This window comes from Diceros bicornis, chromosome 23 (assembly GCF_020826845.1).
Source record: "Diceros bicornis minor isolate mBicDic1 chromosome 23, mDicBic1.mat.cur, whole genome shotgun sequence".
Classification (NCBI taxonomy): domain Eukaryota; kingdom Metazoa; phylum Chordata; class Mammalia; order Perissodactyla; family Rhinocerotidae; genus Diceros; species Diceros bicornis.
Window position 1 is genome coordinate 32325255 of NC_080762.1, and position 22636 is coordinate 32347890.

Sequence of the window (22636 nt, forward strand, 5' to 3'; positions counted from 1 at the left end):
GAAAAGCAGTTGTTTCTTTCAAAAATGATAGCCCACTTAATTATACTGTAACATCCTTGAGATAAGATGTTTTCTCCAAGCAGATGTGTGATGGTCTGCCTAGCAAAATGAGAGAAAAAATAGTATGTGTGGCTTTTCATCCCCCAAGAAAAGATGCTCTGATTCTCTATGCCCTGCATCAGTACTTTGAACAAAATACCGCCAGAGTACAGGACAAGAAATCCGATTCCCTGGGCTTTGTTCTTTGTCTCTTCATCCACTGATTTCTAAGTTGGCTTCCATTTGCACCTATGGAATAGGAGTGAGAACACTGGGAAGCACTGATCCTTGTTACAGTCACATGAAAATTAATAGTCTGGCTTAAAATCAATCCTGTGTGTTTAGTTAGCTCAATAACTCCAAATAACTGCATAGTAAACACTGCAGATTTGCATAACTAAGGTCTGGACTCAAAATCAAGAGACTTTACTATGGAATCATCACCTTGTAAGGTGGCTCTGCTGAGCAGTCTATGCCAGTTTTAAACATGTTTAATTTAATTTTATCTTCAGTTCATGAAGCACAGCTCAGAATTCAGCTTATTATCAACAGATGTTTAAAAATACTGTCTTTTAAATTATTTAAATGCTGGTTGAAAATAGACTTAAAAGTTACCTAGTCTGTGTAATGGTTTGTGTAAAAAGCAGGTAAAATGTATGTGAGGAAGTTTGAAATAAATAAAAGATAACAGGAAATAAGCTGAAGAAGACAAAACGAGAGATACCAGGTGAGGTAAATACATGACTATTTGGAGGGGATGGGAAGTGGGGAACAGGGTGAATCAATCAAGGGCCCATTGGAACCTATGAAAAAGGTAAGAGAGCCAAGTGTATCGTTACTGAGAAAATGTTTGTAGCATTTCAAGCACAAATCAAGGATAGGATATTTTGTAGACATGAATTTCATATTCCTGGGTGATTGCAAGGTAAAGTATAAAATTATCACGGAAGCTTTAAGACAGATACGATGTTTTCAACTGGAGTTTGGATTGTGTTCACTGTACTACAGTTTCAGAGTGAAATATATATAATGCATTCTAGAAATGTTTCCATCCAAAAAGACTGTATTAAGGTGCTTAAAAGATAAACTCTCAGATGACCAGGATTGTTTTCTTAACATGCTGATGCTAAAATTATTACTTTTATGTTGAGGACCTTTTGATTATGGGGCACACAATGTTTCCATTTTGCTCCTGCCCTGAGGAGAAGCTAACTTTTGATAGTGTCATTTGCAGTCAAGTTTCATTTGATTTGTGCAATTTTAATTGTGACAATTCTGACCTTTGTGTACCTATTATTTTGGGAGATTTAAGGACAAAGCTACTTTGTCTAAGGGTCTTATTCCGGGTGTTTTCCATAACACATGAACTCCTATTATTTTGTCATATATTGTCTGATATATCTGACTATATCTGCTTATGAAACATTTGAAAATGACTTTCCTATGTGTCCACATTTGAGATGTTAAGTTTTTCCGAATGCCTTTACCTACTATTCCATAGCTATGACTCATTTCTCGACTTGAAAATTCTAACTTCTATTAAGTTCAACAATCTTCACTGATTTTACTTTTTTCAGAAGGAATCTGTGATGATATCATAGCTATGGTTTAGAGTAACCACAGGTGTAATGTAAAGTTTATTGCACTTCCCTAGTGTGGAGAGGAGAAGACGCTAGGCGGACAATTTATATCCATTCATTTATTCTACAGATATTTATTGACCATCTCCACCACGTGGGAGGCCCTGTGGCAGGTGTTGTGGCAGATATAAAGAAGAACATGAAATCATTCCTGCTTCAATCAAGACACTGACATCTCCATAGACGAGACAAGGCATGTACAGTAATAGCTAGAATATAATGGTTGGGGAAATTCATTGGAGGCATATTCCTATCTATAAGTAGTTTTGTGAGTAGAGTTGGCCAAAATGGCATGGATGGAAAAAATAGGATTAATTTACTTAACAAACACTCATTAAGTATCTATTATGTGTCAGGCATGGTGCTGAGTCCTAGAGATATAGATTCTCCTAGAGTTTATAGTCTAACTGGGAGAAAAGCCTGAAGGTGTATGCATTGAAAAATAGAAAGTGACATTAGAAAGAATATTTTTTAATCTACATGTTGCTTAAAAAATTAATCTACAGTGAACAAAGAGAGCTTAGTGTATTATAAGGTATCAAAATTAATCATTTCCATAAAGAAGAAAATACAAGGACATAAAAGATAGTTTTATATCACCTAATACTAAACTAAACATTGTCATTTAAACAAGTAAATGAATTTGTACTTGAATAAATCCCACAGGCAATATCTCTGATCTTCCAATGATCCATGTTGGATAACGTTTAAAAAAAACTTGATCAGAAATATCATCATAATTAAATATGTAAAAAAATAAACTCTGGTTCTGTGGCTGTATCTTTAGCAAACAATGTCCTGAAGGAGTCAGAAGACCTTAAATGTAATTAGAAATGATCAGGAAATTATAGGGGTGAAGACACATGATTTTGACATAAAACCACAATGGTTAATGTTAGTATAATTACATATTACCAAACAAATGCATTCTCAATAGATTGCTCTTAATTAATAAAAATAAATCTATCAGAAAAAGAGAGGTAGAAACCTGTTTTACTTTATGTTAATTCTCTCTTTAAAAGTTTTCTGTTATAAACCAATGTCACCTCAATAAAAAAATAAATAAAAACAAATAATAAAATTAATTAAAAAAAGTTTTCTGAATCAGATCAGAATTTATTCTAAGTTGAATTGTTTTTTCAATATAGTTAAATGAAACTGACCAAGTTGTAGTTCACTATTTTAGTCATGTATGATGTTATATAAAACAACATCCTTCAGGTAGAACTACATGCTAAAATTAAGCCAACTGTAACACTAAAAATAGTATATTGGAAAAAGCATCAGTCATTTTCTTATAATTCGAGCTTAAAGACTTCCTTGATCGTTTTCCTCTCAGACAGAATTAGATATATATCCTTCAGGTTTCCCAAAATATCTTGAGAATATATCTACTATTTTATTACCTGAAGTATATACAAATTATTTGTGTCTCTCTCACCTAGGATTCATATTTATCTTTATATCTCCAGTGCCTAAAATTGTGACAGGCACAAAATGCTGGATTAATAATGCTGAATTATACTTCCATTTAGGGATATCATGAAGAATATCTTATTTTAGTAGTTGTATTATTTCCATTATTCAAATTTACTTTGAAAAGCAACTCCACTTAATTTCATATAATAGGAAAATCCAGTCATAGTTAACCAAGAAATGATATTTGTTCTATCAAGAAAATTCATGCTATAATTTTCCTTTTTAAAACTTTTTAGTTTTTATTTAGGACTTTATTTTGTTTTTGTTTAGTTTGTTTTATGTTTTAAATAAAATGTCACCTTAAAAAGAAGCCACTTTGTTTATATCTGTTTTCAGTTACATTTATTCTGCTTTTCTGGTAATAACAGATGTAAATCAGCATTTATTATTTAATAAAACACAGATGTTCCATATACCACAGATAAATTTTCCAGCCTACTGCTTCAACAGTGTCACTTTAAATTTACTCTCTAAATCAAATACAAACTTTTTATTATTGAACTCAAATAATTCTAGATTTTGGATCTGTTCATGTAGGCAATTTCTCCCAGGATATCCTTGCCCTTAATTTATATTTCTACTTTCATTTTATACAATATTTTATATATCAAGATAGTGGTTACATATGGAGAGGGATGAGGGAAATGTAATTTTATCCTCTGTGTTAACTTGGAAAATTACTGAATTGAGAGATTTTTTGGTGAGTGAAGGATTGCAACATTATCTACAATGTTTTATAACTTTTATGTTAAAAGAGAAACAAAGCAAAAGCAACAAATGTTAACAGTTGTCACTTTTAGGTCACAGGAAATTATAAATAAATTTGCACTTCCGTGTTTTAGTTATTTTTCTTAAAATTAAAAAAATAATAATGATATAATATTACTACTCTTTAATTTTTTGTTACTGAAAATAATAGAATGCTTCCACTAGAGTGCAAAATTGAGACAACGCTATCAAAATTCAAAGCTCTGGCGTAAGTCAATTCCCATTCAGTAGAAACTGTTTTCTGATTTAGCCTTTCCATTTTTGTGATAATACCTGGAGCCTTTTTAAGTTCCCTGAAAAACAAATATTTGATTTCCTCCCTAGTATATAATAAAAGACCAATCAGGAGGCAAAAGCAAAGTATAGTGAGGTCCTCTAAGGTTCATTTATGAACCATAAAAGGCTTGATAGTGTTAAATACCAATTGCAATGCTAAGGCAGCATGCTGGGAAGCATTCATGCAGCTGGAAAACCATAGCATCATGGGTCTTCTTAAAAATAATGTAAAATAGGAGTGAATTAGATCCTAACAGACTTCCCACTTCACCATAGCTGCTTTATAAACTGAAACAGAATTTCTTCCTCGTTCTATTTTCTTTAAAAAACCTGTCAAATGATCAAGCTTTTGTTCATTTGCTTTCAAAATTTCAACAGAACTTGGAGACATAAAAAGGAGCCTCATTAAAAAGAATAAAAGCTTTTATTGACCAATATACTCTCTTACAAACCACAAATGGCTAACAATATTAAAACATGAGTCTTTTTAAGCACAAAGTTGTAAAGTTCTTTGGCATCTCTAAAAGAGCTAAGATTTAAATGACTTAAAAAGAAACATTTCTCATAGTCTACTGTACACAATTCTAATGAGGTAAAGGGACTAAGAATATGACCTTAAAAATCTCTCATTTTTTAATTGTAATTATAAAAAATTGTCCTTTTTCTTTGATAACATTATATCACACATATAGTCAATTATTTGTTTTAAATATATTATAATTGTGGTTCAACAGTAATCTGGTAAACTAGCTAATAGTGTTTAATAGCCAGAACAAAGCAACATGAAAGAAAACATTTGGTACCCCTTTGGATATATTAACAGTAACAGTAATAGTAATAATAATAATAACAATAACAATAACAATAACTACTTGTCTTGAGTGTTTCCTACTTGCCAGGCAACACACTAGGACCTGTGTAATGCATTCATGTCCTAAATTAGAGTCAGCTTCTCAAATACGATTTGAAAATTCCTTTAATAGCTCAGTCGTGGAACTGAATTCAGTTTCTGTAGTCGCACACCAGGTTAAATAGTGGTTTTTGGATTAGCGGTTAGTTTGTTTTTTTTAAATCTGTATCTGTGTACATGAGAGTATCCATTTGTGCCAGGAGATTTTCACACAGTAAGTCACGAGACCTACAGTGGAATCAGCATCGCTTTCCAACAACATTTAAATTGTTCTTTCTTCCTGTCACTGTCCTTCTCCCCTTCCCTGTGTCTCACCCATCTAGCCCCCATCTCTGCTTCCCATTGATGAGTTAGACTAAGTTACAAATGCCTACAGTGCTGCTCCACTCTCAGGTCTTATCATTTAATCCACAACATCATTCTACGGGACGAGTACCATTATTCCCATTGTACATATGAGAAAACTGAATTTAAGACAGAATAAATAACTTTCCCAAGGCTACACAGCATAAATAGATTGATCAATAGATAAATGATAGATAGATAGATAGATAGATAGACAGACAGACATTGCCCAAATTCCCAGATTTCCACAGTTAAGAAATAATTGTAGGGCCGGCCCTGTGGCTTAGTGGTTATGTGCGCATGCTCCGCTACTGGCGGCCCGGGTTCAGATCCCGGGCGTGCATCCACGCACCACTTCTCCTGCCATGCTGAGGCCGTGTCCCACATACAGCAACTAGAAGGATGTGCAACTATGACATACAACTATCTACTGGGGCTTTGGGGAAAAAAAGGAGGAGGACTGGCAATAGATGTTAGCTCAGAGCCGGTCTTCCTCAGCAAAAAGAGGAGGATTAGCATGGATGTTAACTCAGGGCTGATCTTCCTCACAAAAAAAAAAAAAAAGAAATAATTGTAGATCTTCAGCTAGAGTACACAGTATTCCCTTACATATTTTATCAGCATTGTGACACTAGGTCAGAGAAGGCCCAGCAGATCACTGGCTGAAGAGCATGCTGAAATTTGCCTCCAGCTGGAGCTAATTCTTGGATGAAAGGACAAAGAATTTCAAGTAATAAAGAGTGTTGTGATTAAGCATGAAAAGTAGTTCTACAAGTGTTCAAAAAAGTGGGCTCTTTAAAGGACTGACACGGTCAGGAAAAGCCTTGTGGAGCAGAGCCCCAACACAGAACCCTGGAGGTGGGCTTGATATAGGTGACAAGGTGAGAGAGCTTAAAGGACTGCATGAACCCCTAGGTGTCAAGGGACAGATAGAAATAAATTAAAGTCAGCGTGAGTACTTGAAATTTTGTCCTGCAATCTTTCAGTATCTCTGCAATGCTTTGAGAGAGAAAGCTTTGAGAAGACATTGGTGATTAGAAAAGAATCTATTATGTATAGGTCAATTCCTAAAGAAGAGGCAGGAAATACACAATAAAGACACAATGAGGTGGCAAGAGTTTGAACTAGATTGGTGGATGCAAAACTGCAAGGTAGGGACGGATCTGAGGTCTATTTTTAACCTGAACATACAACAGACTTTGCATACTGTTTTATTAATTTATGTATGGATGTTTACAAGCATAAATCTTCCTGAAGTTTTCCACTGCCAAGGCAAACATCGCCAGAGATTTGAAAGTAATTTAACTGCCCTTGTCTCCTTTAAGCAGTCCCATAATAATATGTGTTGCTACCTTATTGCAGCTTAGGTATTTTCCCTCATGCTTATGAATAACTCTAGTTGGCTTTATGAATAACATACAACTGTTGTCTCATGAGCCCATAAATGAGTTATTAGATACACAACCCAAAGCTACAAGTAAAATTTGTGCCCAACTTAATACGATGGTTGCATTAGCAAGTTTCTATGTACTCATCTCTACTATGTCAGGTTCAATAGCTAAGCTTGCTTTTAAGAATGAAAAAAATTGATAAAATACTTCATAAAATATTATACAAAAAATTATGAGGCTTTAATATCAAGAGGAAAATGTGTCACTGTTTATTTCTTTACTTAGTCCTTGAATAAATAGACACTTTCATTGGGGCCCTTGGAAGGCAACATAAGAATTAAAAGCATTTGGAAAATATGTAGCATATTTTCCAAGGAGCGTGGTGCTTGAGTTTAACAATTGTTGTTGAACATTTGTGTCATTCCTTCAATAAATATTCTTGAATGCTCAACACTTTCTGCAATTGTATTATTTGTGTCTCCTAGTTATTTTTAGTATATTTGAAGCAAATGAATACTACCGAGTATATACCACAATACAGAGGAGTATGGATGCAGTGAACTGATATGGCAAAATAGGGTCCTGATTTAGTTTTTAATCCGTTTGACGATTCACGAAAACTATCAACTTTTATAGCTACTCAACAAACTTCAAATAGAATGGCCCAGGTCACCAATCATCATAAAAACTCAAATGATTGTTAGCCTGATGGAAAGTTAAAATATTAAAAATATTAAAAAGAGGAGGTCATCTATATTAAGGAAAAACTTCATAGATTGCTCCTTTACATCCTCCGTAGCAGGACATATGCTATTAACATTTTATGAAATGTACCAAATAATGAGTTTCTGGGCAATTTTTCTTTAAAAAAAAATGTATTTGAGAAGTGTTGGACTAAGTTTTTAAAGGATTTAAGCAAAGAAAATAAATCTCTTCACTTTCAGTCTTACATATAACTCAAATTTGACATAATACCAAACCATAAAATAAGTATAAAGAGGTCCCAAAACATTTTAATTTTTTCTCTAATCATTTCTTTGATTTAAAAAAAAATTAAATAGTAATTAAAAAAAAAATGAGTGTTCCTGCTTTGCTGATATCCTAATCATTTTTCCCCTTTATCTTACCTATTGCTAATTGAACAGTGACTTGATTCTCTATTAATTGTTCCCTATGTTTAACTAATTCTAATATAAAACTCCTATTCACAAGACATAAGTCATTTAGGTAAGACAGCACTGAGATATCTGAACACCAAAGATTTCAATTAATAAAATTTACATTAAAACTTAACACTGATTTTACTAACTATGCTTCAATTCAAAATTAATATCAATAGCAACTACAATCCCTACATCTTTCTCATTGTAATAGTGTCTAAATGTTTTACATTTTTGTCTCAACAAGAATACTCATAAACCCTATAGTAGAAAGAATAAGTAAAATGACACAAATTTTGAACTTATTAGTTATATCTCTACTTATTGATTATCTACTGTATGTCAGGCACTGCATCAGGAAATTTATATATATATCATCCCTGATTATTAATATATTATTATCTCTATTTTATTTTTGAGAAAACTAAGGCTCAAAGAGTTTAAGGCAATGTGCCCAAAGCATAAAACTACGTAATAGAAGAATTAGGATTTGAAACCACCTCTGCCTTACCAAGGACTTACGAGCACATCATGTTTTGCAGGTCTGCTGTGGAGATGATGGGGGAGGAAGGTGTTTTCAGAGGGGAAGACGTGGCATTTTTCAAGGACTAGCAATGCCTTGGGGAGCCACTTTCTCCTAAAGTCTTTCTGAGGTTGTATCTTCGTATTACACCACCAAGAACCATCCCTGGTGAGATCATATAAATTTGAGAGGTCATACCAAACCCTATACCTTGAGGGCCCTCTCAAGAAGCAAGGATGGAGAAGAAGAAGGTGGTAAAACCAGCTGCTACTAAAATAACAAAGACTTGCAACTGTAAGGGCAAATACAAATTAAAAATAAGAGACTCGGTTCTCCCTGTTGAAAATAAGGGAAGAGACTCCTTCCTCTTTTCTTAGAACATTTATTTTAGAAAACATAATTGTCTTTTCTCTCTCTCTCTGAAATGTACATAAATCTTTAAAAAATTATTAAGCCTCTTGACAGTTTTCCCACCTAGGAATGCCTGTCTCAAGGGCCCAGGAAGTATCTCTGTGAAACGGAATGACCAAGGAAGATAGCACTCCACCTCCAAGTTTCTGTGGGAGGGCAGAAGCTTAACTTTGGTAGATGGGTGCCTAAAACCTACCTCTTGTCATAAAGATATAAGAATTTCACTTTTCCATTGGATAAAGCCAATTAGCTAACACAGATAGTCACCCTAATTACCAAATGAATGTAGTATGAACCATGTTTAATAAATGGTGCTTTCAAGTCTTCTTGAAGACTAGTTATTGTTTATCTTGAGAACATATATGTAATGGGTTGTGTCTGCTTGGCTATATATAAAAAAGGATAATTTCTTTCTGTCTTTGCAATCTCTTAGCAAATTGACTATAGTGTGCATCACATTCTGTTTAATGCTTATTCAATAATAAAATGATTTCTTTTTCTTCTACCTTAGTGGGGAGGTTTTCTGGGTTGGGAGGAGATTTTGTTTTTAATTATATTTCCCCATCACAGCACTTGCATAAATATAGTCTCTTGATGGTTATTTCCCTTCTACTAAACCTAGTAAAACCTAGAAAATCTAGAAAATGGTCTGGAATAGCTGGTATAAAATAAATATTAGTTACCTCTGCACCCAAGTCCACATAAAAATTATAAGTGGCATAATTCAGATGGTGCCGACTCTATCCCACAGTTCCAATTGTGGACACATGACCCAGGCCTGGTCATTTCAACTACCACCTTCCCAAACCCAGCCTTATGGATTGGTTCACAGAGGGGCACGTGGTCCACGCTGATCCAGTTGACACTCCTCCCACCCCACCCCTAGCACCCGCCATGGATTTTGTTGAGAGTTGAGCAAAAGGAGACTTCTACCTCTTTCAAAAGGAGGACTCTAAAAGCGAGGTAAACCTAGAGCAGAGTTTCTCAACTTCAACCCTATTGACGTTGGGCCAAATAATTCTTTGTTGTGAGGAGCTATCTCATGCCTTGTTTAGAGGCTAGCATCTCTAGCCTCTACTCCTAGATGGCAGTAGTAGCATCTCCCCCTCTTCCTTAAATTGTGACAATAAAAACGTCTCCCAACACTGTCAAAATTGTCTTGAGGAAAAAATTGTTCCTAGTCGAGAACCACTGGCCTAGAGCCAATATGGGCCACTTTTGTCACCAGGTGGAAAGAAATTGCTTAAGAATGAAATCTACAGAGAAGAGAGTAAAGCCAAGAGATAACAAGGCAGTGAGGAGCGATGTATTAATGGCATATTTTAAGACCCTGGATCCAACTGTACTTGAAGTGAAAACCACTACTGGACGTTTTTAGTAACGTTTTTAGTAATGGGCTTTCTAAAAAAATATATATTTGTGAAGGCTATTTTTAGCCATGTTTCTTACACTTGCAACTGAAATAGTCCTGTTTGATATTATAACTACTGTATAACTTACATTCAAGTAAGTAGGACAGATTTTTAAGCCGGTAACTAAAATAAAGTGTGATAGGTGTTATACAAGAAGAATAGCGTAGAAATCATAGCAGGTGGGCTTCCTGGGGTGGGGTGGGAAGCCTCATTGGGGAAGTGTTTCTGAAGCTAAGTAGAAGTAATTCAGTGACGTGAGCTGGGTGGGAGTTGAGGAGAGTGCAGCAGACAGAGAACTAGCCTGGAGGCAAAGGAGAACAAGATTGATAAAAATCCACACGGGTACGGCTGGAGAGAGCAGAATAGATGAAAATATAGAAAAGGTGTGCCAGTTAGGATCTCAACAGAAAACAGATGGCACACTCAAATGACGATAACTGAGCAGTATATATTTGTAGAGGGACTAATTGATTCTCAAACTTTGGGGAACATCAGAATCACCAGTAGGGCTTGTTAAAACAGAGATTTCCAGGATCTATCCCAGAGTTTCAGACCCAGTTGGTCTAGAGTAGGGCCTGAAAATTTGCATTTCTAACAAGTTTAAAAGGGATACTGACTGCAGGTCTGTGGAACACACATTGAGAATCACTGGTGTAGGGAAATTTTAAGGGATGGTGCAGCAAGCTAAGGATAGTAGCAGCTAAGCTGCAACCGCTCCAAAGGTCCAAAGAAACAAAGCTATGTAGAGTGTAAATCGGAACTGAGAACAGGAGATTTGTGTAGAGCAGACATCATTATGAGAAACTGTGACATTCAACGTAGGGACACAAATCAGCCCAAGGCAACATCTCACAGATCCAGGAGGAAAATAAATATCCTGCCCTCACTCTCCTCCCTCCCTTGGATCTCTGGCTGGGGAGCCTTGCTGATTTACTCCATATAGGACAAACTCCCAACACAGAAAGAAGACTTCCATAAGAGATAAACAATAACCAAATGTGGAAGGGCTTGTAAATATATAGTTGATCCTATATCCTTAGGACAATGGAAACTCCTGAAAGATTTTATGCAAAAGAAGGGTATGATCAGATTTTTCTGTCTGAAACTAGACCTTAGCTGAACAATATATATAGATAATGGATTAGAAGGGAAAGATCCTCACGTTGGAATATTATTCCAGGCGACAGTGGAGATGGAGAGAAGTGCACAGCTTTCAGAATTACTTAAGAAACACACTCAATAAATAATTCAAAAATGATGACTAAATTTTTGGCTTGGGAAATCTATTGAATTCTTGTGTCATGTACTGATATAGGAAACTCTTCAGAAGGAATAGGTTCAGGAAAGATAAATAATAAATTGAGTCTGAAACATGCTGCCTTTGAGGTGCTTATGAGGCGTTTAAGGGGAAAACGTACCAGAGGTAGTTAAACATATGTGTCTAAGGCTCAGGGTTGAAGATGTAGAATGGTAAAATTTCAGTATGAGAATGATAATCAAGCTATGAGAGAGGGTAATCTTTCTAAGGAAAGTAAGGAGAGGGAGAAGTTCAGGGTGTTGATCTGATTATCAGTAAATTACTACTTAACACTGAAATTAACATATTCATGAACATGCAAACTAAGTTGAAGTAGTACAGAGAAAAATACTTTGAATATAATCATCATTCTAGTTTAATACGACTCATGCTAAACATTAAAAACCAAGGCCAGGCCAACAATATGAAACATGAGGAAGGCATCAAGAGCATACCGGGATAGGACAGCACTCCAGTAAGAGAAAATAAAAGGTGAATTGACAGGGATGGCACCAAGATGAATAAAATGATTAAATAACTTGAAGACATCATCAGTGGTTTCAGCTCAATACCAAAAATATTTTTTTGAGAAATTAATATCAAATTATAATACTCCCTTACTATTCTTTCATTTGGTGTGCCATCATCTTTTATGCCATAGCTCTAAATCATTATTCCTAACCTTCATTTTCTACTCTATAATTTCCTTGAAGAAATATATAGATAGCAAATCAAAAAGGAACCTAAAACTTTTAACCAATTTTGAATCCCAAAAAACTTAATTAAAAGAGCATTAATTAAGAACATATGGCAAATATACACATAAAGGTACTGGTGATCTAAAATTCTTGTGTTCTGATTAAAATAAAAGCCTAACATAAGCTATTTATCCAAAGGTTCTACAGTGAATATCCATTGTATTGGTCTGTGTAGCATCCATTCCACTGTCTTCAGGTATAAACACCCTGATTTTCCTTTGGAAACCCACAATTCCCCTACTCTAAATCTATGTGGTTTTAAAGGAGCTGACCTCACCTCCTAGTTTCTTGAGTGAGTATATGCCCCAGGATATCCAAAGAGAACACCACTTCCCTCTGAGTAGGATAATTGGTTCAGGATTTATTTTATGACCTAGGTCAGGCCAATGAAACCAAATTTGGGGTCTTTTGATGAAATTATAGAGTACAGGTGCTATGTTTCTACCTGGATGGTTAATCTAGAACTGCTAGTGGCAATTGTTCTTGCCACCTATTGGGAGCCACATATCCAAGAGTAAAACAGACACAGGGAAGCAAAGACTAAATTGAGGCCAAAAATCAGAGAAAGTAAATCTTGATACTCTAAATCCAGCCACACTACCTCTGGATCTCACAAATTTGTCTACCAATAAATTACAATTTTTGCTTAAAGAAGCTTGAGTTAAGTTTCTGATAGTTACTGCTATATTAATAGAAACTAACATAAAGTTTAAGGTTTTATATTTGATTCTAAATCATATGTATCTTCCAATATTTTCATCATTTTCTGAAGGATTTTACAAAGTTAAAATATAAAGGTCTCATTTAAGCAGAATTTTTGAGAAATAATTAATCAAGTCTAAAACTTTAGGAAAGTATTGAGTACATTCCAAATCATTAAAAGAAATATGTTGAAGATTTAAAGAAAAAGGAATTTAAAAAATAATAGTTTGTGTTGTTATTCTGCATCTAACCAAAGCCTGATATTTCTTTCTTGACAGATAGATAGATAGATAGAGAGATAGATAGCCAGATAGATAGATAGATAGATAGATAATCCCTTATTTCCTTCTTCTTAATAATGAACTTTGTAATTAATAGCAATAAAGTATTTTCAAAATGCTTTGAAAATTGCCCATATTTGCTACTTGCATAGGTAAGAATTTTTATTTAGGGTACAGTTCACAATGTTTTTTAAAAGAAAATTATTTTCATTATTTTGCAGAATTCTTAGCAATAATTATATGCACTAATAATATGGAAAATGCCAAAATAAACTTAAATGTTACAAAAAATAAAGTCAAATATGTTGTTATAATATTTAAAAGATAAGAGTTTATTTCAAAGAGATGAATTAATTAACACAATCAACTGAGAAATTATGAGATAATGTTTTCCTGGCCAAAAGGGAATGCGTGGCTTATTCGATTAGAAAAATAAAATAAAATTTCTATCTTCCTACTTCAATATGCTTACTATTCTTGTTTTTTTTTATATAGTATCTTATTCTACGCTTTTTACATATAGATCTCTCTCATCTCTAAAGATAAATTTCCTATCCGAGTAAAGAAAATTTTTATAATGAAATTTAGAGTTTGCATGATCCGTTCCCTCTATTGATTAGAAGGTTAGCATTACAAAAGTGAATAAGACATTCATTGCTGGGAAACTACATTCTAATTTACAGATTAAAACTAAATATTTCAAGATATTAAATCACTTGTATACTAGTTAATTTAACACAGACATCCCTCCCTAATAGAACTATACTTCCCTCTTAGATTCTTTGTATTTAATAACAAAAATAATATATACTTTGAATAAAATTATTGAAGGAGATACATACTTGAAATATATTATTGCTCTTTGACATTATTAATCCCTGACCATAAAAAAAAAAAAGGAAATCTTTTAGCAATCTACCAAATGTAATAAATAATGAGAAGAGGGACTTACATGATCAATTAGTTCACGGACCATTCCATTCCATTGTCCATTGGCATCATCCTGGGCTCCATATTTCCCATCCTCCACAAGTCTAATTTCGTATGTAAAACCAAGGATTGTAGACAGCTCTCTGAGGAGGTCAATGCAATAGCCCTCAAATCGATCGTTCCCATAGAGGGGTTTGTCGGACTTCTTAAACAGGACATAGGGTTCTTCCTGGAAACAGTGAACATGAAGGTAGGAGGTATTAGTTAATCATGAAACTTACTATCAGAATTATGGCTTCCTTAGAAGATAGAAAAACTCACATCAATTTAGGACAACAATCAATTTTATTTTCTTCTAATTGTAATTAGCATAGTTTGAAATACTAAGAAGGCAGATTACTTCAGGAATATTTGTGCCTCACAAGAGAATATGTACAATACATATAATAAATAATATGTAATGTGATATTCACTATATAATGTATAATACATAAGATATAATTTCACCATGATTACAATACCCTAATTTAAATTATATCATTTAATCAATATCTAGTGTGCTGTTTCAGTGGGATCTATTGATGAAAGAATGAAAAAAATCATTACCTAATTGCCACCATGTGCTAAGAACTGGAGTAGGGGCTTTTATGTATGTTATCACATTTTGTCCTAACAACCATGAAAATTACAATTGCTATATTTAATTACAGGAGAAAAAGCAGTACCTTACTCTAGAATATAGAAAAAGAAACTAGCACTTATGAAGTGCTTATGCATTCATCCAACAACATTTTATGGAGCACCTGCTATGAGCCAGCCCTTCTCTACATAAAAGAGAAATCCCAAGTCATGAAGTTCGTGATATAGAGGAGGAAACCAATAATAAATGTCTAAACAAATAGAACACACAACTTCAGATGCTGATAAATGGTATAAAAACATAAAATAGGGCAATAGGATACAGAGCAACCACAAGGTATTGGCAAGAAAAGAGAAAAGTAAGACAAAATTGAGTAATATGTCTGGAAGTCTTCTCTGAGGAGATGAGCGATGAGGTAGAACGTAAAAGATGAGAAGGAATCTAGCCATTTGAAAATCGGAAAGAAGAGCATTTCAGGCCAAGGACACAACAAGTAAAAAGCCCTGAGACCAAAATGCCACTGGAGTGTTCCAGGAAGAGGACAACAGCCATCAACGTGACTGAAGGGACATCCAGTAAGTGAGGGAATTAGTTGAACAAAGTGATAATGAAGAGAAAGTGAGGAGCCAAATTCTGTAAGCCTCTGCAAAGCAGTCCCTATTAAAAATTTGCATGTTTAACTAAGTGCTAAGAGAATCCATGCATTAGTATATTTTATCAGGGGCAGCTAGAACATGGTACAGAGGACTGTGCTGTAAATAAGTCAGGGTGCGATTGGCTCTACTATTTACTATTTGACCATGGGCAAAACCTCTGGAAGCTGCTCTCTTAGAGAAAGACATTACAAAGCAAAAAAGCTTAGGAAGCTGCCATTCCAGCCTATCTAGGAATGCAATCATCCTCTTTCCAACCCCTGGAGAACAACAGTCATTCCACAAGGGTCATCATACCGAAAGGAGTTTTGGACATGAGAGTACAGTTGTGCACTGTATAACGACATTTTGGTCAATTATGGACTGCATGTACAACGGTGGTCCCATATAGCCTAGGTATACAGTAGGCTACACCATCTAGGTTTGTGTAAGTACGCTCTACGATGTTCACACAATGATGAAATCGCCTAACAACACATTTCTTAGAATGTATCCCTGTCGTTAAGCCATGCATGACTATAATGTGTCAGCTTGCCCATACTCATCTCAGAAACAAGACTAAGTCCATCTTTCTTCCCATCCCTGTTGACCTGGCTTATCTCTCTACTGTTTCCTGCATACTCCAGCCTGACCATTTCCCTTTTCTTTTGCTGCTCCACTGTGCTAAAGAAGTCCTGCTCAGAGATCAGCACATTGTTCCACATCTTCATCTAATTTTTGGAATGCCCCTTTCACCTCTCAGCTTTACTGGACTATACCCTGAAGACACTGCTTTTCCTTCAGCCCTCTTTCCTAGAGACTACCTTCAACGTCACTCCCACATCTCTCAAACATAAAGACACATTTGGTGTCTTCCCTGACTCTCATTGCACCCCCAGACCATTTCTTCCCCTGCTTTGTGTGATAACCTCTGCTCCTCTGAGGCTCAAGCCCCCCTACTATACCAGGCTCTCTGTATAATTGCTGTCACTCAATGAAATCTGAATCAGAAGATTTACTAAGTGGGAAGGGAAGTCTTTACTTTTCAAATTTTTAGCTACTGGATGACAATTTTGCTCTCTTTTCCAACTCTTTTTCTTTTCTTATTTTCAAACTAAATTTAATTCATTTTATTAATATTACTGTAAAGCTTCTTTTTTTGTCTTGCAAATTTTTTTATTGAGGTAACATTGGTTTATAACATTAAAAAATAAACAAATGGGACTACATCAAACTAAAAAGCTTCTGCACAGCAAAGGAAACCATCAATAAAATGAAAAGACAACCTAACAACTGGGAGAAGATATTGCAAACCACAAATCTGGTAAGAGATTAATATCCAAAATATATAAAGAATTCATACATCTCAACAACAAGGAAACTAACAACCCAATTAAAAAATGGGCAAAAGCTGTGAACAGACATGTTTCCAAAGAAGATATTCAGATGGCCAACAGGCACGTGAAAAGATGTTCAACATCACTAATTATTAGGAAAATGCAAATCAAAACTACAATGAGATATCACCTCTCACCTGTCAGAATGGCTATAATTAACAAGACAAGAACTAAGTGTTAGAGAGGATGTGGAAAATAGGGAACTCTCATATACTGCTGGTGGGAATGTAAACTGGTGCAGCCACTATGGAAAACAGTATGGAGACGCCTTGAAAAATTAAGAATAGAACTACCATATGATCCCAACTATTCCACTGCTAGGTATTTATCCAAAGAACATGAATGCATAAATATATATGCACCCCTATGTTCATTTCAGCATTATTCACAATAGCCAAGACTTGGAAACAACCTAAGTGTCTATCAAGGGATGAATGGATAAAGACGATGTGGTATATATTCACAATGGAATACTACTCAGCTATAAAAAAAGATGAAATCTTGCCATTTGCGACAACATGGATGGACCTTGAGGGTATTATGCTAAGCGAAATAATTCAGAGAGAACAAGTCAAATACTGTATGATCTCACTCATAAGTATAAGATAAAAACAACAACAACAAACAAACACATAGATACAGAGATTAGATCAGTGGTTACACGGAGGGAGGAGGGCAAGAGAGGTGACAGGGCACGTGTACGGTGACGGATGGTAATCAGTCTTTGGGTGGTGAACATGATGTAGTCTACACAGAAATTGAAATATAATGATGTACATCTTTTCCAACTCTTATTGACATTCTCTATGTATTCAAAATCCTCCTAGATAAAACATCCAACATGGCTGATCTCAATCCTTTTACCTCCTAATTGCAAAATCTCTCCCCTCACTGGAATTTAGCCGCACTCTCCCATAATCACAACTGCACTCTGTATTTGTCAAAAATGATCCACCTCTGCATTAGGATTACTAACAGCCCATTCATCCAGCTCATTGTTTAATCACACCCATGCCTGCAATTCTTCAGTCCCATAAAGACCTCTAATCTAGTTACCCCCACACTTTTCCACTATCCATCAACCCTCTCCTGTCCTCACTTTAATGTCTGGCCTAGATCCCATGGTCCACTAGTACAATGTCTATGCTATAGGCATTCTCAAGTCCTTCACCCCTCTTCCAATGGGGTACTTGGCCTTACAAAAACGATGTCTTATGTGACTTTTTGTCTTTTCCACGCCTACTCCTGAAGTGGAACATTGCTACCTGTTTACACTTAAAATTAACACCCTCAAATGTTTTATGGTAGGATCTATGTCAACTCTATGAGATGAACATTTCATCTATTTTTCTTCCTACTCTAACTCCTGGTTGAGTACCTCAGTAAGAAAATAAAGCAACCACATGTGATGACTTTACTTCCCACCACAAGATGCACCAAACCTACTTATCTGTACTCATTTTCTCTTCCCTTTGTCTACTGCTATGGAGGATCTGGCACTCTGCTTGCTGGACCAATCCCTACACTTATGTTCTGGTTATTGTATTAGTCAGGGTCAGTGGAAAACAGGATGCCACTTTGAGCAGAGTAGCGATCCTCAGTTGAGAAATACAGCCAGTCTAAGGCAACCACAAGAGGGGTCCACGGGGATAGGAACCATGACTTCACTTTCGTCTCTCCCTTTGATCTCCTGCTGGGAAGTCAATCAAAAAGCCAGAGGTTACAGGAGTTTATTGATATAATCCATACAGGGCAGCTCCTGGGACAGACAGTAGGGTGAAGAAGAGTGGAGAATGGATCTGGAGGGACAAAAATGAAGATATATAGCACATTCTCATCACATTTCACTTGCTCCAAGATGTGTTAACTGAATCATCTTCTCTCTCCTTCATAACCTATCTGTCCCTTTATATAGAACTAGTTTCAAAGTATATGTACTTGTTCCAATAACCTGCCCTTAATTCCACACCCCCCTTCTGCCATAGCCTAATTTTTCTGTTTGTCTTCATAGACAACTATCTAGAAAGAGTTGTCTACACATGCTACCTTAATTTATTCATGTTCCAGTTACCAGTCCATTCATTGGAGTGACTTCTGCTCTCACTCCACTTAACTGCTCTTGACCCAAGCACTAACTATCTCCAATTTGCTGAATCCAATAGACATGGTTATGTTCTCTTTCCACTCAGCCTCTCAGGTTCGTTTCATACAATTAACTATTCCCCCTGCCCTATTTTTTTTAACACTCCTCACTCTAGCTTTTGCCACCATTCTCCCTTGGCTTTCCCTCTACCACAATGAGTACTCTTTGCTGCTGTTTGTTTTATACCTTATTCTAAATGCTGATGATCCTTAAGACACAGCTATAGCCCCTTCCCCCTTCTTTTCTTAAAATTTATCCCTAAATGATCTTACACACACACATCAAATTCAATAACATCTTTATGCTGACGACTCCTGACCCAGAGCTCTCCAAGTGAGCCTTGGGCACACATATCCAGCAGCTCTTGCTAGCACCACTTAATGACTCATAGGCATCTCATATCCTTTAATTCCCACATGGAATTTTTCTTTTACCTAAAACTTGTATACCTTTTCTCTGCTTTCAGAAGATGGCATCATCATTTACCCAGTTACTCAAGAAAGTCACTGAGGCATCATCCTTGTTTCCCTTTCTTTTAGCTCACTCACAACATAACAACAAAAATGATCTTCTTAAAGAATACATTGAATTATACCCCCACCACTACTTCAAACCATCCAATAGATTGCCAATGCATTTAGAATAACATTCAAATTCTTTGTCACGACCCTTGAAACCTGTTGTTCTACCACTGTTCTCATCTTGGTAAATGACTCCAGCACTCACAAAATTGATCAAGTCAAAAACCAGGGAATCACTCACTCTCTGTCCCATCTTTTGGAAGTCCTGCAAGTGCTTCCATCAAAACATATCCTGAACCCATCAATTTCTTTCCACCATCCTGGCTACTATCATGGTTCATGAAAACTATATTTCTCATCTGGATTCCTGTGTAGCCTCCTACCTCTCCTTTCCATTTACATGTTCCCACAGTCCACTCTCTATAGAAAGTCATAGTGATCTTGTAAAAAAATCTTTCCTAAGATCTTCACATGACTATTTCATTCTCATCATTCAGGTCTCAGCTCAAATATCACCTGTCCAGAGAAAACACACTATATATAAATTACCTCTCCCTTCTAAGTTAGTCTCCATTGTTTTACCTTGCTTTATTTTCCTGATAGCATTTACCCCAATCTGAAGTATGTATGTATGTATGCATGCATGTATGTGTGTATTGGTATGTGTGTTTCCTTCTTCCTCTATTAGAATATAAACTCATGAGTGTAGAGACATTGAAGATTATGTTCATTAATATATCTCAGTGCCTATAAAAATCACTGACAACTAGTTTGGTGCTGAAAAAACATGTGCTGAATGAATAAAATATCATAAAGGCTTATACTCTACCTTTCCCTCTCCAACTTCATCTTCTCTTTAAGTTCTAAACATGCTATTTTCTCTCAGTTCCTCAAATACCAAGCTATTTTCTGCCTCAGAGTCTTTTAACATATTTTACTATCTGTCTATAACGCCCTTCAAATGGTGAGCTTCCTTGCTTCCTTGAAGGCTCACATTAAATGTGAAACCTTTCCAGGGCTCCTTATCTAAAAGAATCCTGTTATTCCCTATCTCAACATTTGATTTCTTTTCTCATAATAGTTATTTAATCTTCAGTTTTCTTATTTATTTGTTGGCTTACTTGCTTTTTGTTTGTCTCATTTCCTTGGACTATAACATCCATATTGACTCATTATGCCTAAATACAATGCCTGCCACATAATAGGTGCTAAGTCAATATTAATTGAATAAATGATTGATAAGTTAGTGAATTCTCTGACTCAATTTTTTTCATCTCTAAGTGAATTTAACGATGCTTTTAAAGTTGTTTTGAGAATTAAATAAAAGGAACCTGGTAAATATGAGCCTCTTAATATTATTTCATTATTTTATCTTACCCATAATTTTGAATGGATTTTTAATAGACTGTATTGTTTAGAGCAGGTTTAGGTTCACAGTAAAATTGAGTGGAAAGTACAGAGAGTTGTCATTGCCCCCCCCATTTTTTTTTTTGTGAGGAAGATCAGCCCTGAGCTAACATCTGTGCTAATCCTCCTCTTTTTTGCTGAGGAAGACCGGCTCTGAGCTAACATCTATTGCCAATCTTCCTCCTTTTTTTTTTCCCCAAAGCCCCAGTAGATAGTTGTATGTCATAGTTGCACATCCTTCTAGTTGCTGTATGTGGAACACGGCCTCAGCATGGCGGGAGAAACGGTGCGTCGGTGCGCACCCGGGATCCCAACCCGAGCTGCCAGTAGGAGCGCGCGCACTTAACCACTAAGCCACCGGGCCGGCCCTGTCATTGCCCTTTATTCAGTTTTGTAAGAAACCACCAAACTGTCTTCCAAAGTGGCTGTACCATTTTGCATTCCAACCAGCAATGTATGAGAGTTCCTGTTCCTCCACACCACACCAGCATTTGGTGTTGTCTGTGTTCTGGATTTTGGCCATTCTAATAGGTATATAGTAGTTTTTCATTTTGCTTTAATTCACAATTCCCTAAGGACATACAATGTTGAGCCTCTTTTCATAAACTTCAATGAAGTTTTATTAGGACTATTTTATAGCTGACATTTTTCCGAGAGGTTAAATAATCTTCCCAGGTCACATAGCTAAGAAGAGATAAAGAATAGCTATGAAGAGGCAAAGAAGAGATTTAAACTCAAGTTTTCTAAATTCCAAGATACAAACTTTTCCCACTATTTTATGTTGCTTTCTATACCGCAAGATCATTCATGGAAAATCCATATATGCTGGATTCTTAAATGGAATTAGGTCAAAAACATATGAATCAGAAATAAATCTGTAACTAAATTCAAAGCTAGATATTTGGGCTTACCATAAGGCAAAAGGACAGTTAAGATCCTGTCTACTTTTTGGTACTATGTGATCACATATAAAATTTATTCCCCAGGAGTACACAGAGTACTAGGAATGTGACAGACATAGTACTCTTCCATCCTTGGGGTTGTTTACCCATTTTCCTCTCTACTCTTCCTGGCCTGCTAATCTTTTAAGTTAGACAACATGTTTCCATGGATCAGTTTAAATGTCCTTGTTACATTAGAAGAGAAAGAAGCCTTTCAGCTAAACAGCTTTCCTGTGCAGGGCGTTCACATTTCAGGCATACTCAAATGTCTTCTTTTCTGGTCCTCTCACAACAACTTTTGAATACTTTTTACCATAATATTTATTATATTGAGTAGTGAGTGCTGATCTACATATATATCTTCTGTACTAGACTTCAGCAGTTTATATGGAAAGATAGTTACTTAAATTTGCATCAAAAGCACCAAACACCGCCAGGCACATAGCAGGCTTACAAATAAAATGACTGCTGTAATGAATTGAATGCAAATGGATTGCTCTGGTCAATTCGGGAAGCCAAGCGAATTTGAACTTGAAGAAAAAAATTATAAGACAGGTAAGTTCCCCTGTGGGGTTCGGGTATGGCGGTAACAAATCCTCAGGTCCCTAACCCATGTGCAGACGGTAGGGATTT

At 35.7% G+C, this 22636-nt stretch overlaps 1 protein-coding gene across 4 annotated transcripts in view; it reads right to left on the bottom strand.

Moving 5' to 3' along the window:
• The window catches only part of GRIK2 (glutamate ionotropic receptor kainate type subunit 2), a 654115-nt gene that overhangs the window by 196016 nt on the left and 435463 nt on the right, over nt 1–22636 (bottom strand). For all 4 annotated transcript variants that reach the window (XM_058566570.1, XM_058566566.1, XM_058566567.1 and 1 more), the window contains exon 10: nt 14345–14551. In XM_058566570.1, coding sequence (XP_058422553.1) covers nt 14345–14551 — 207 coding nt within the window. The remainder of the gene's footprint in view (nt 1–14344; nt 14552–22636) is intronic.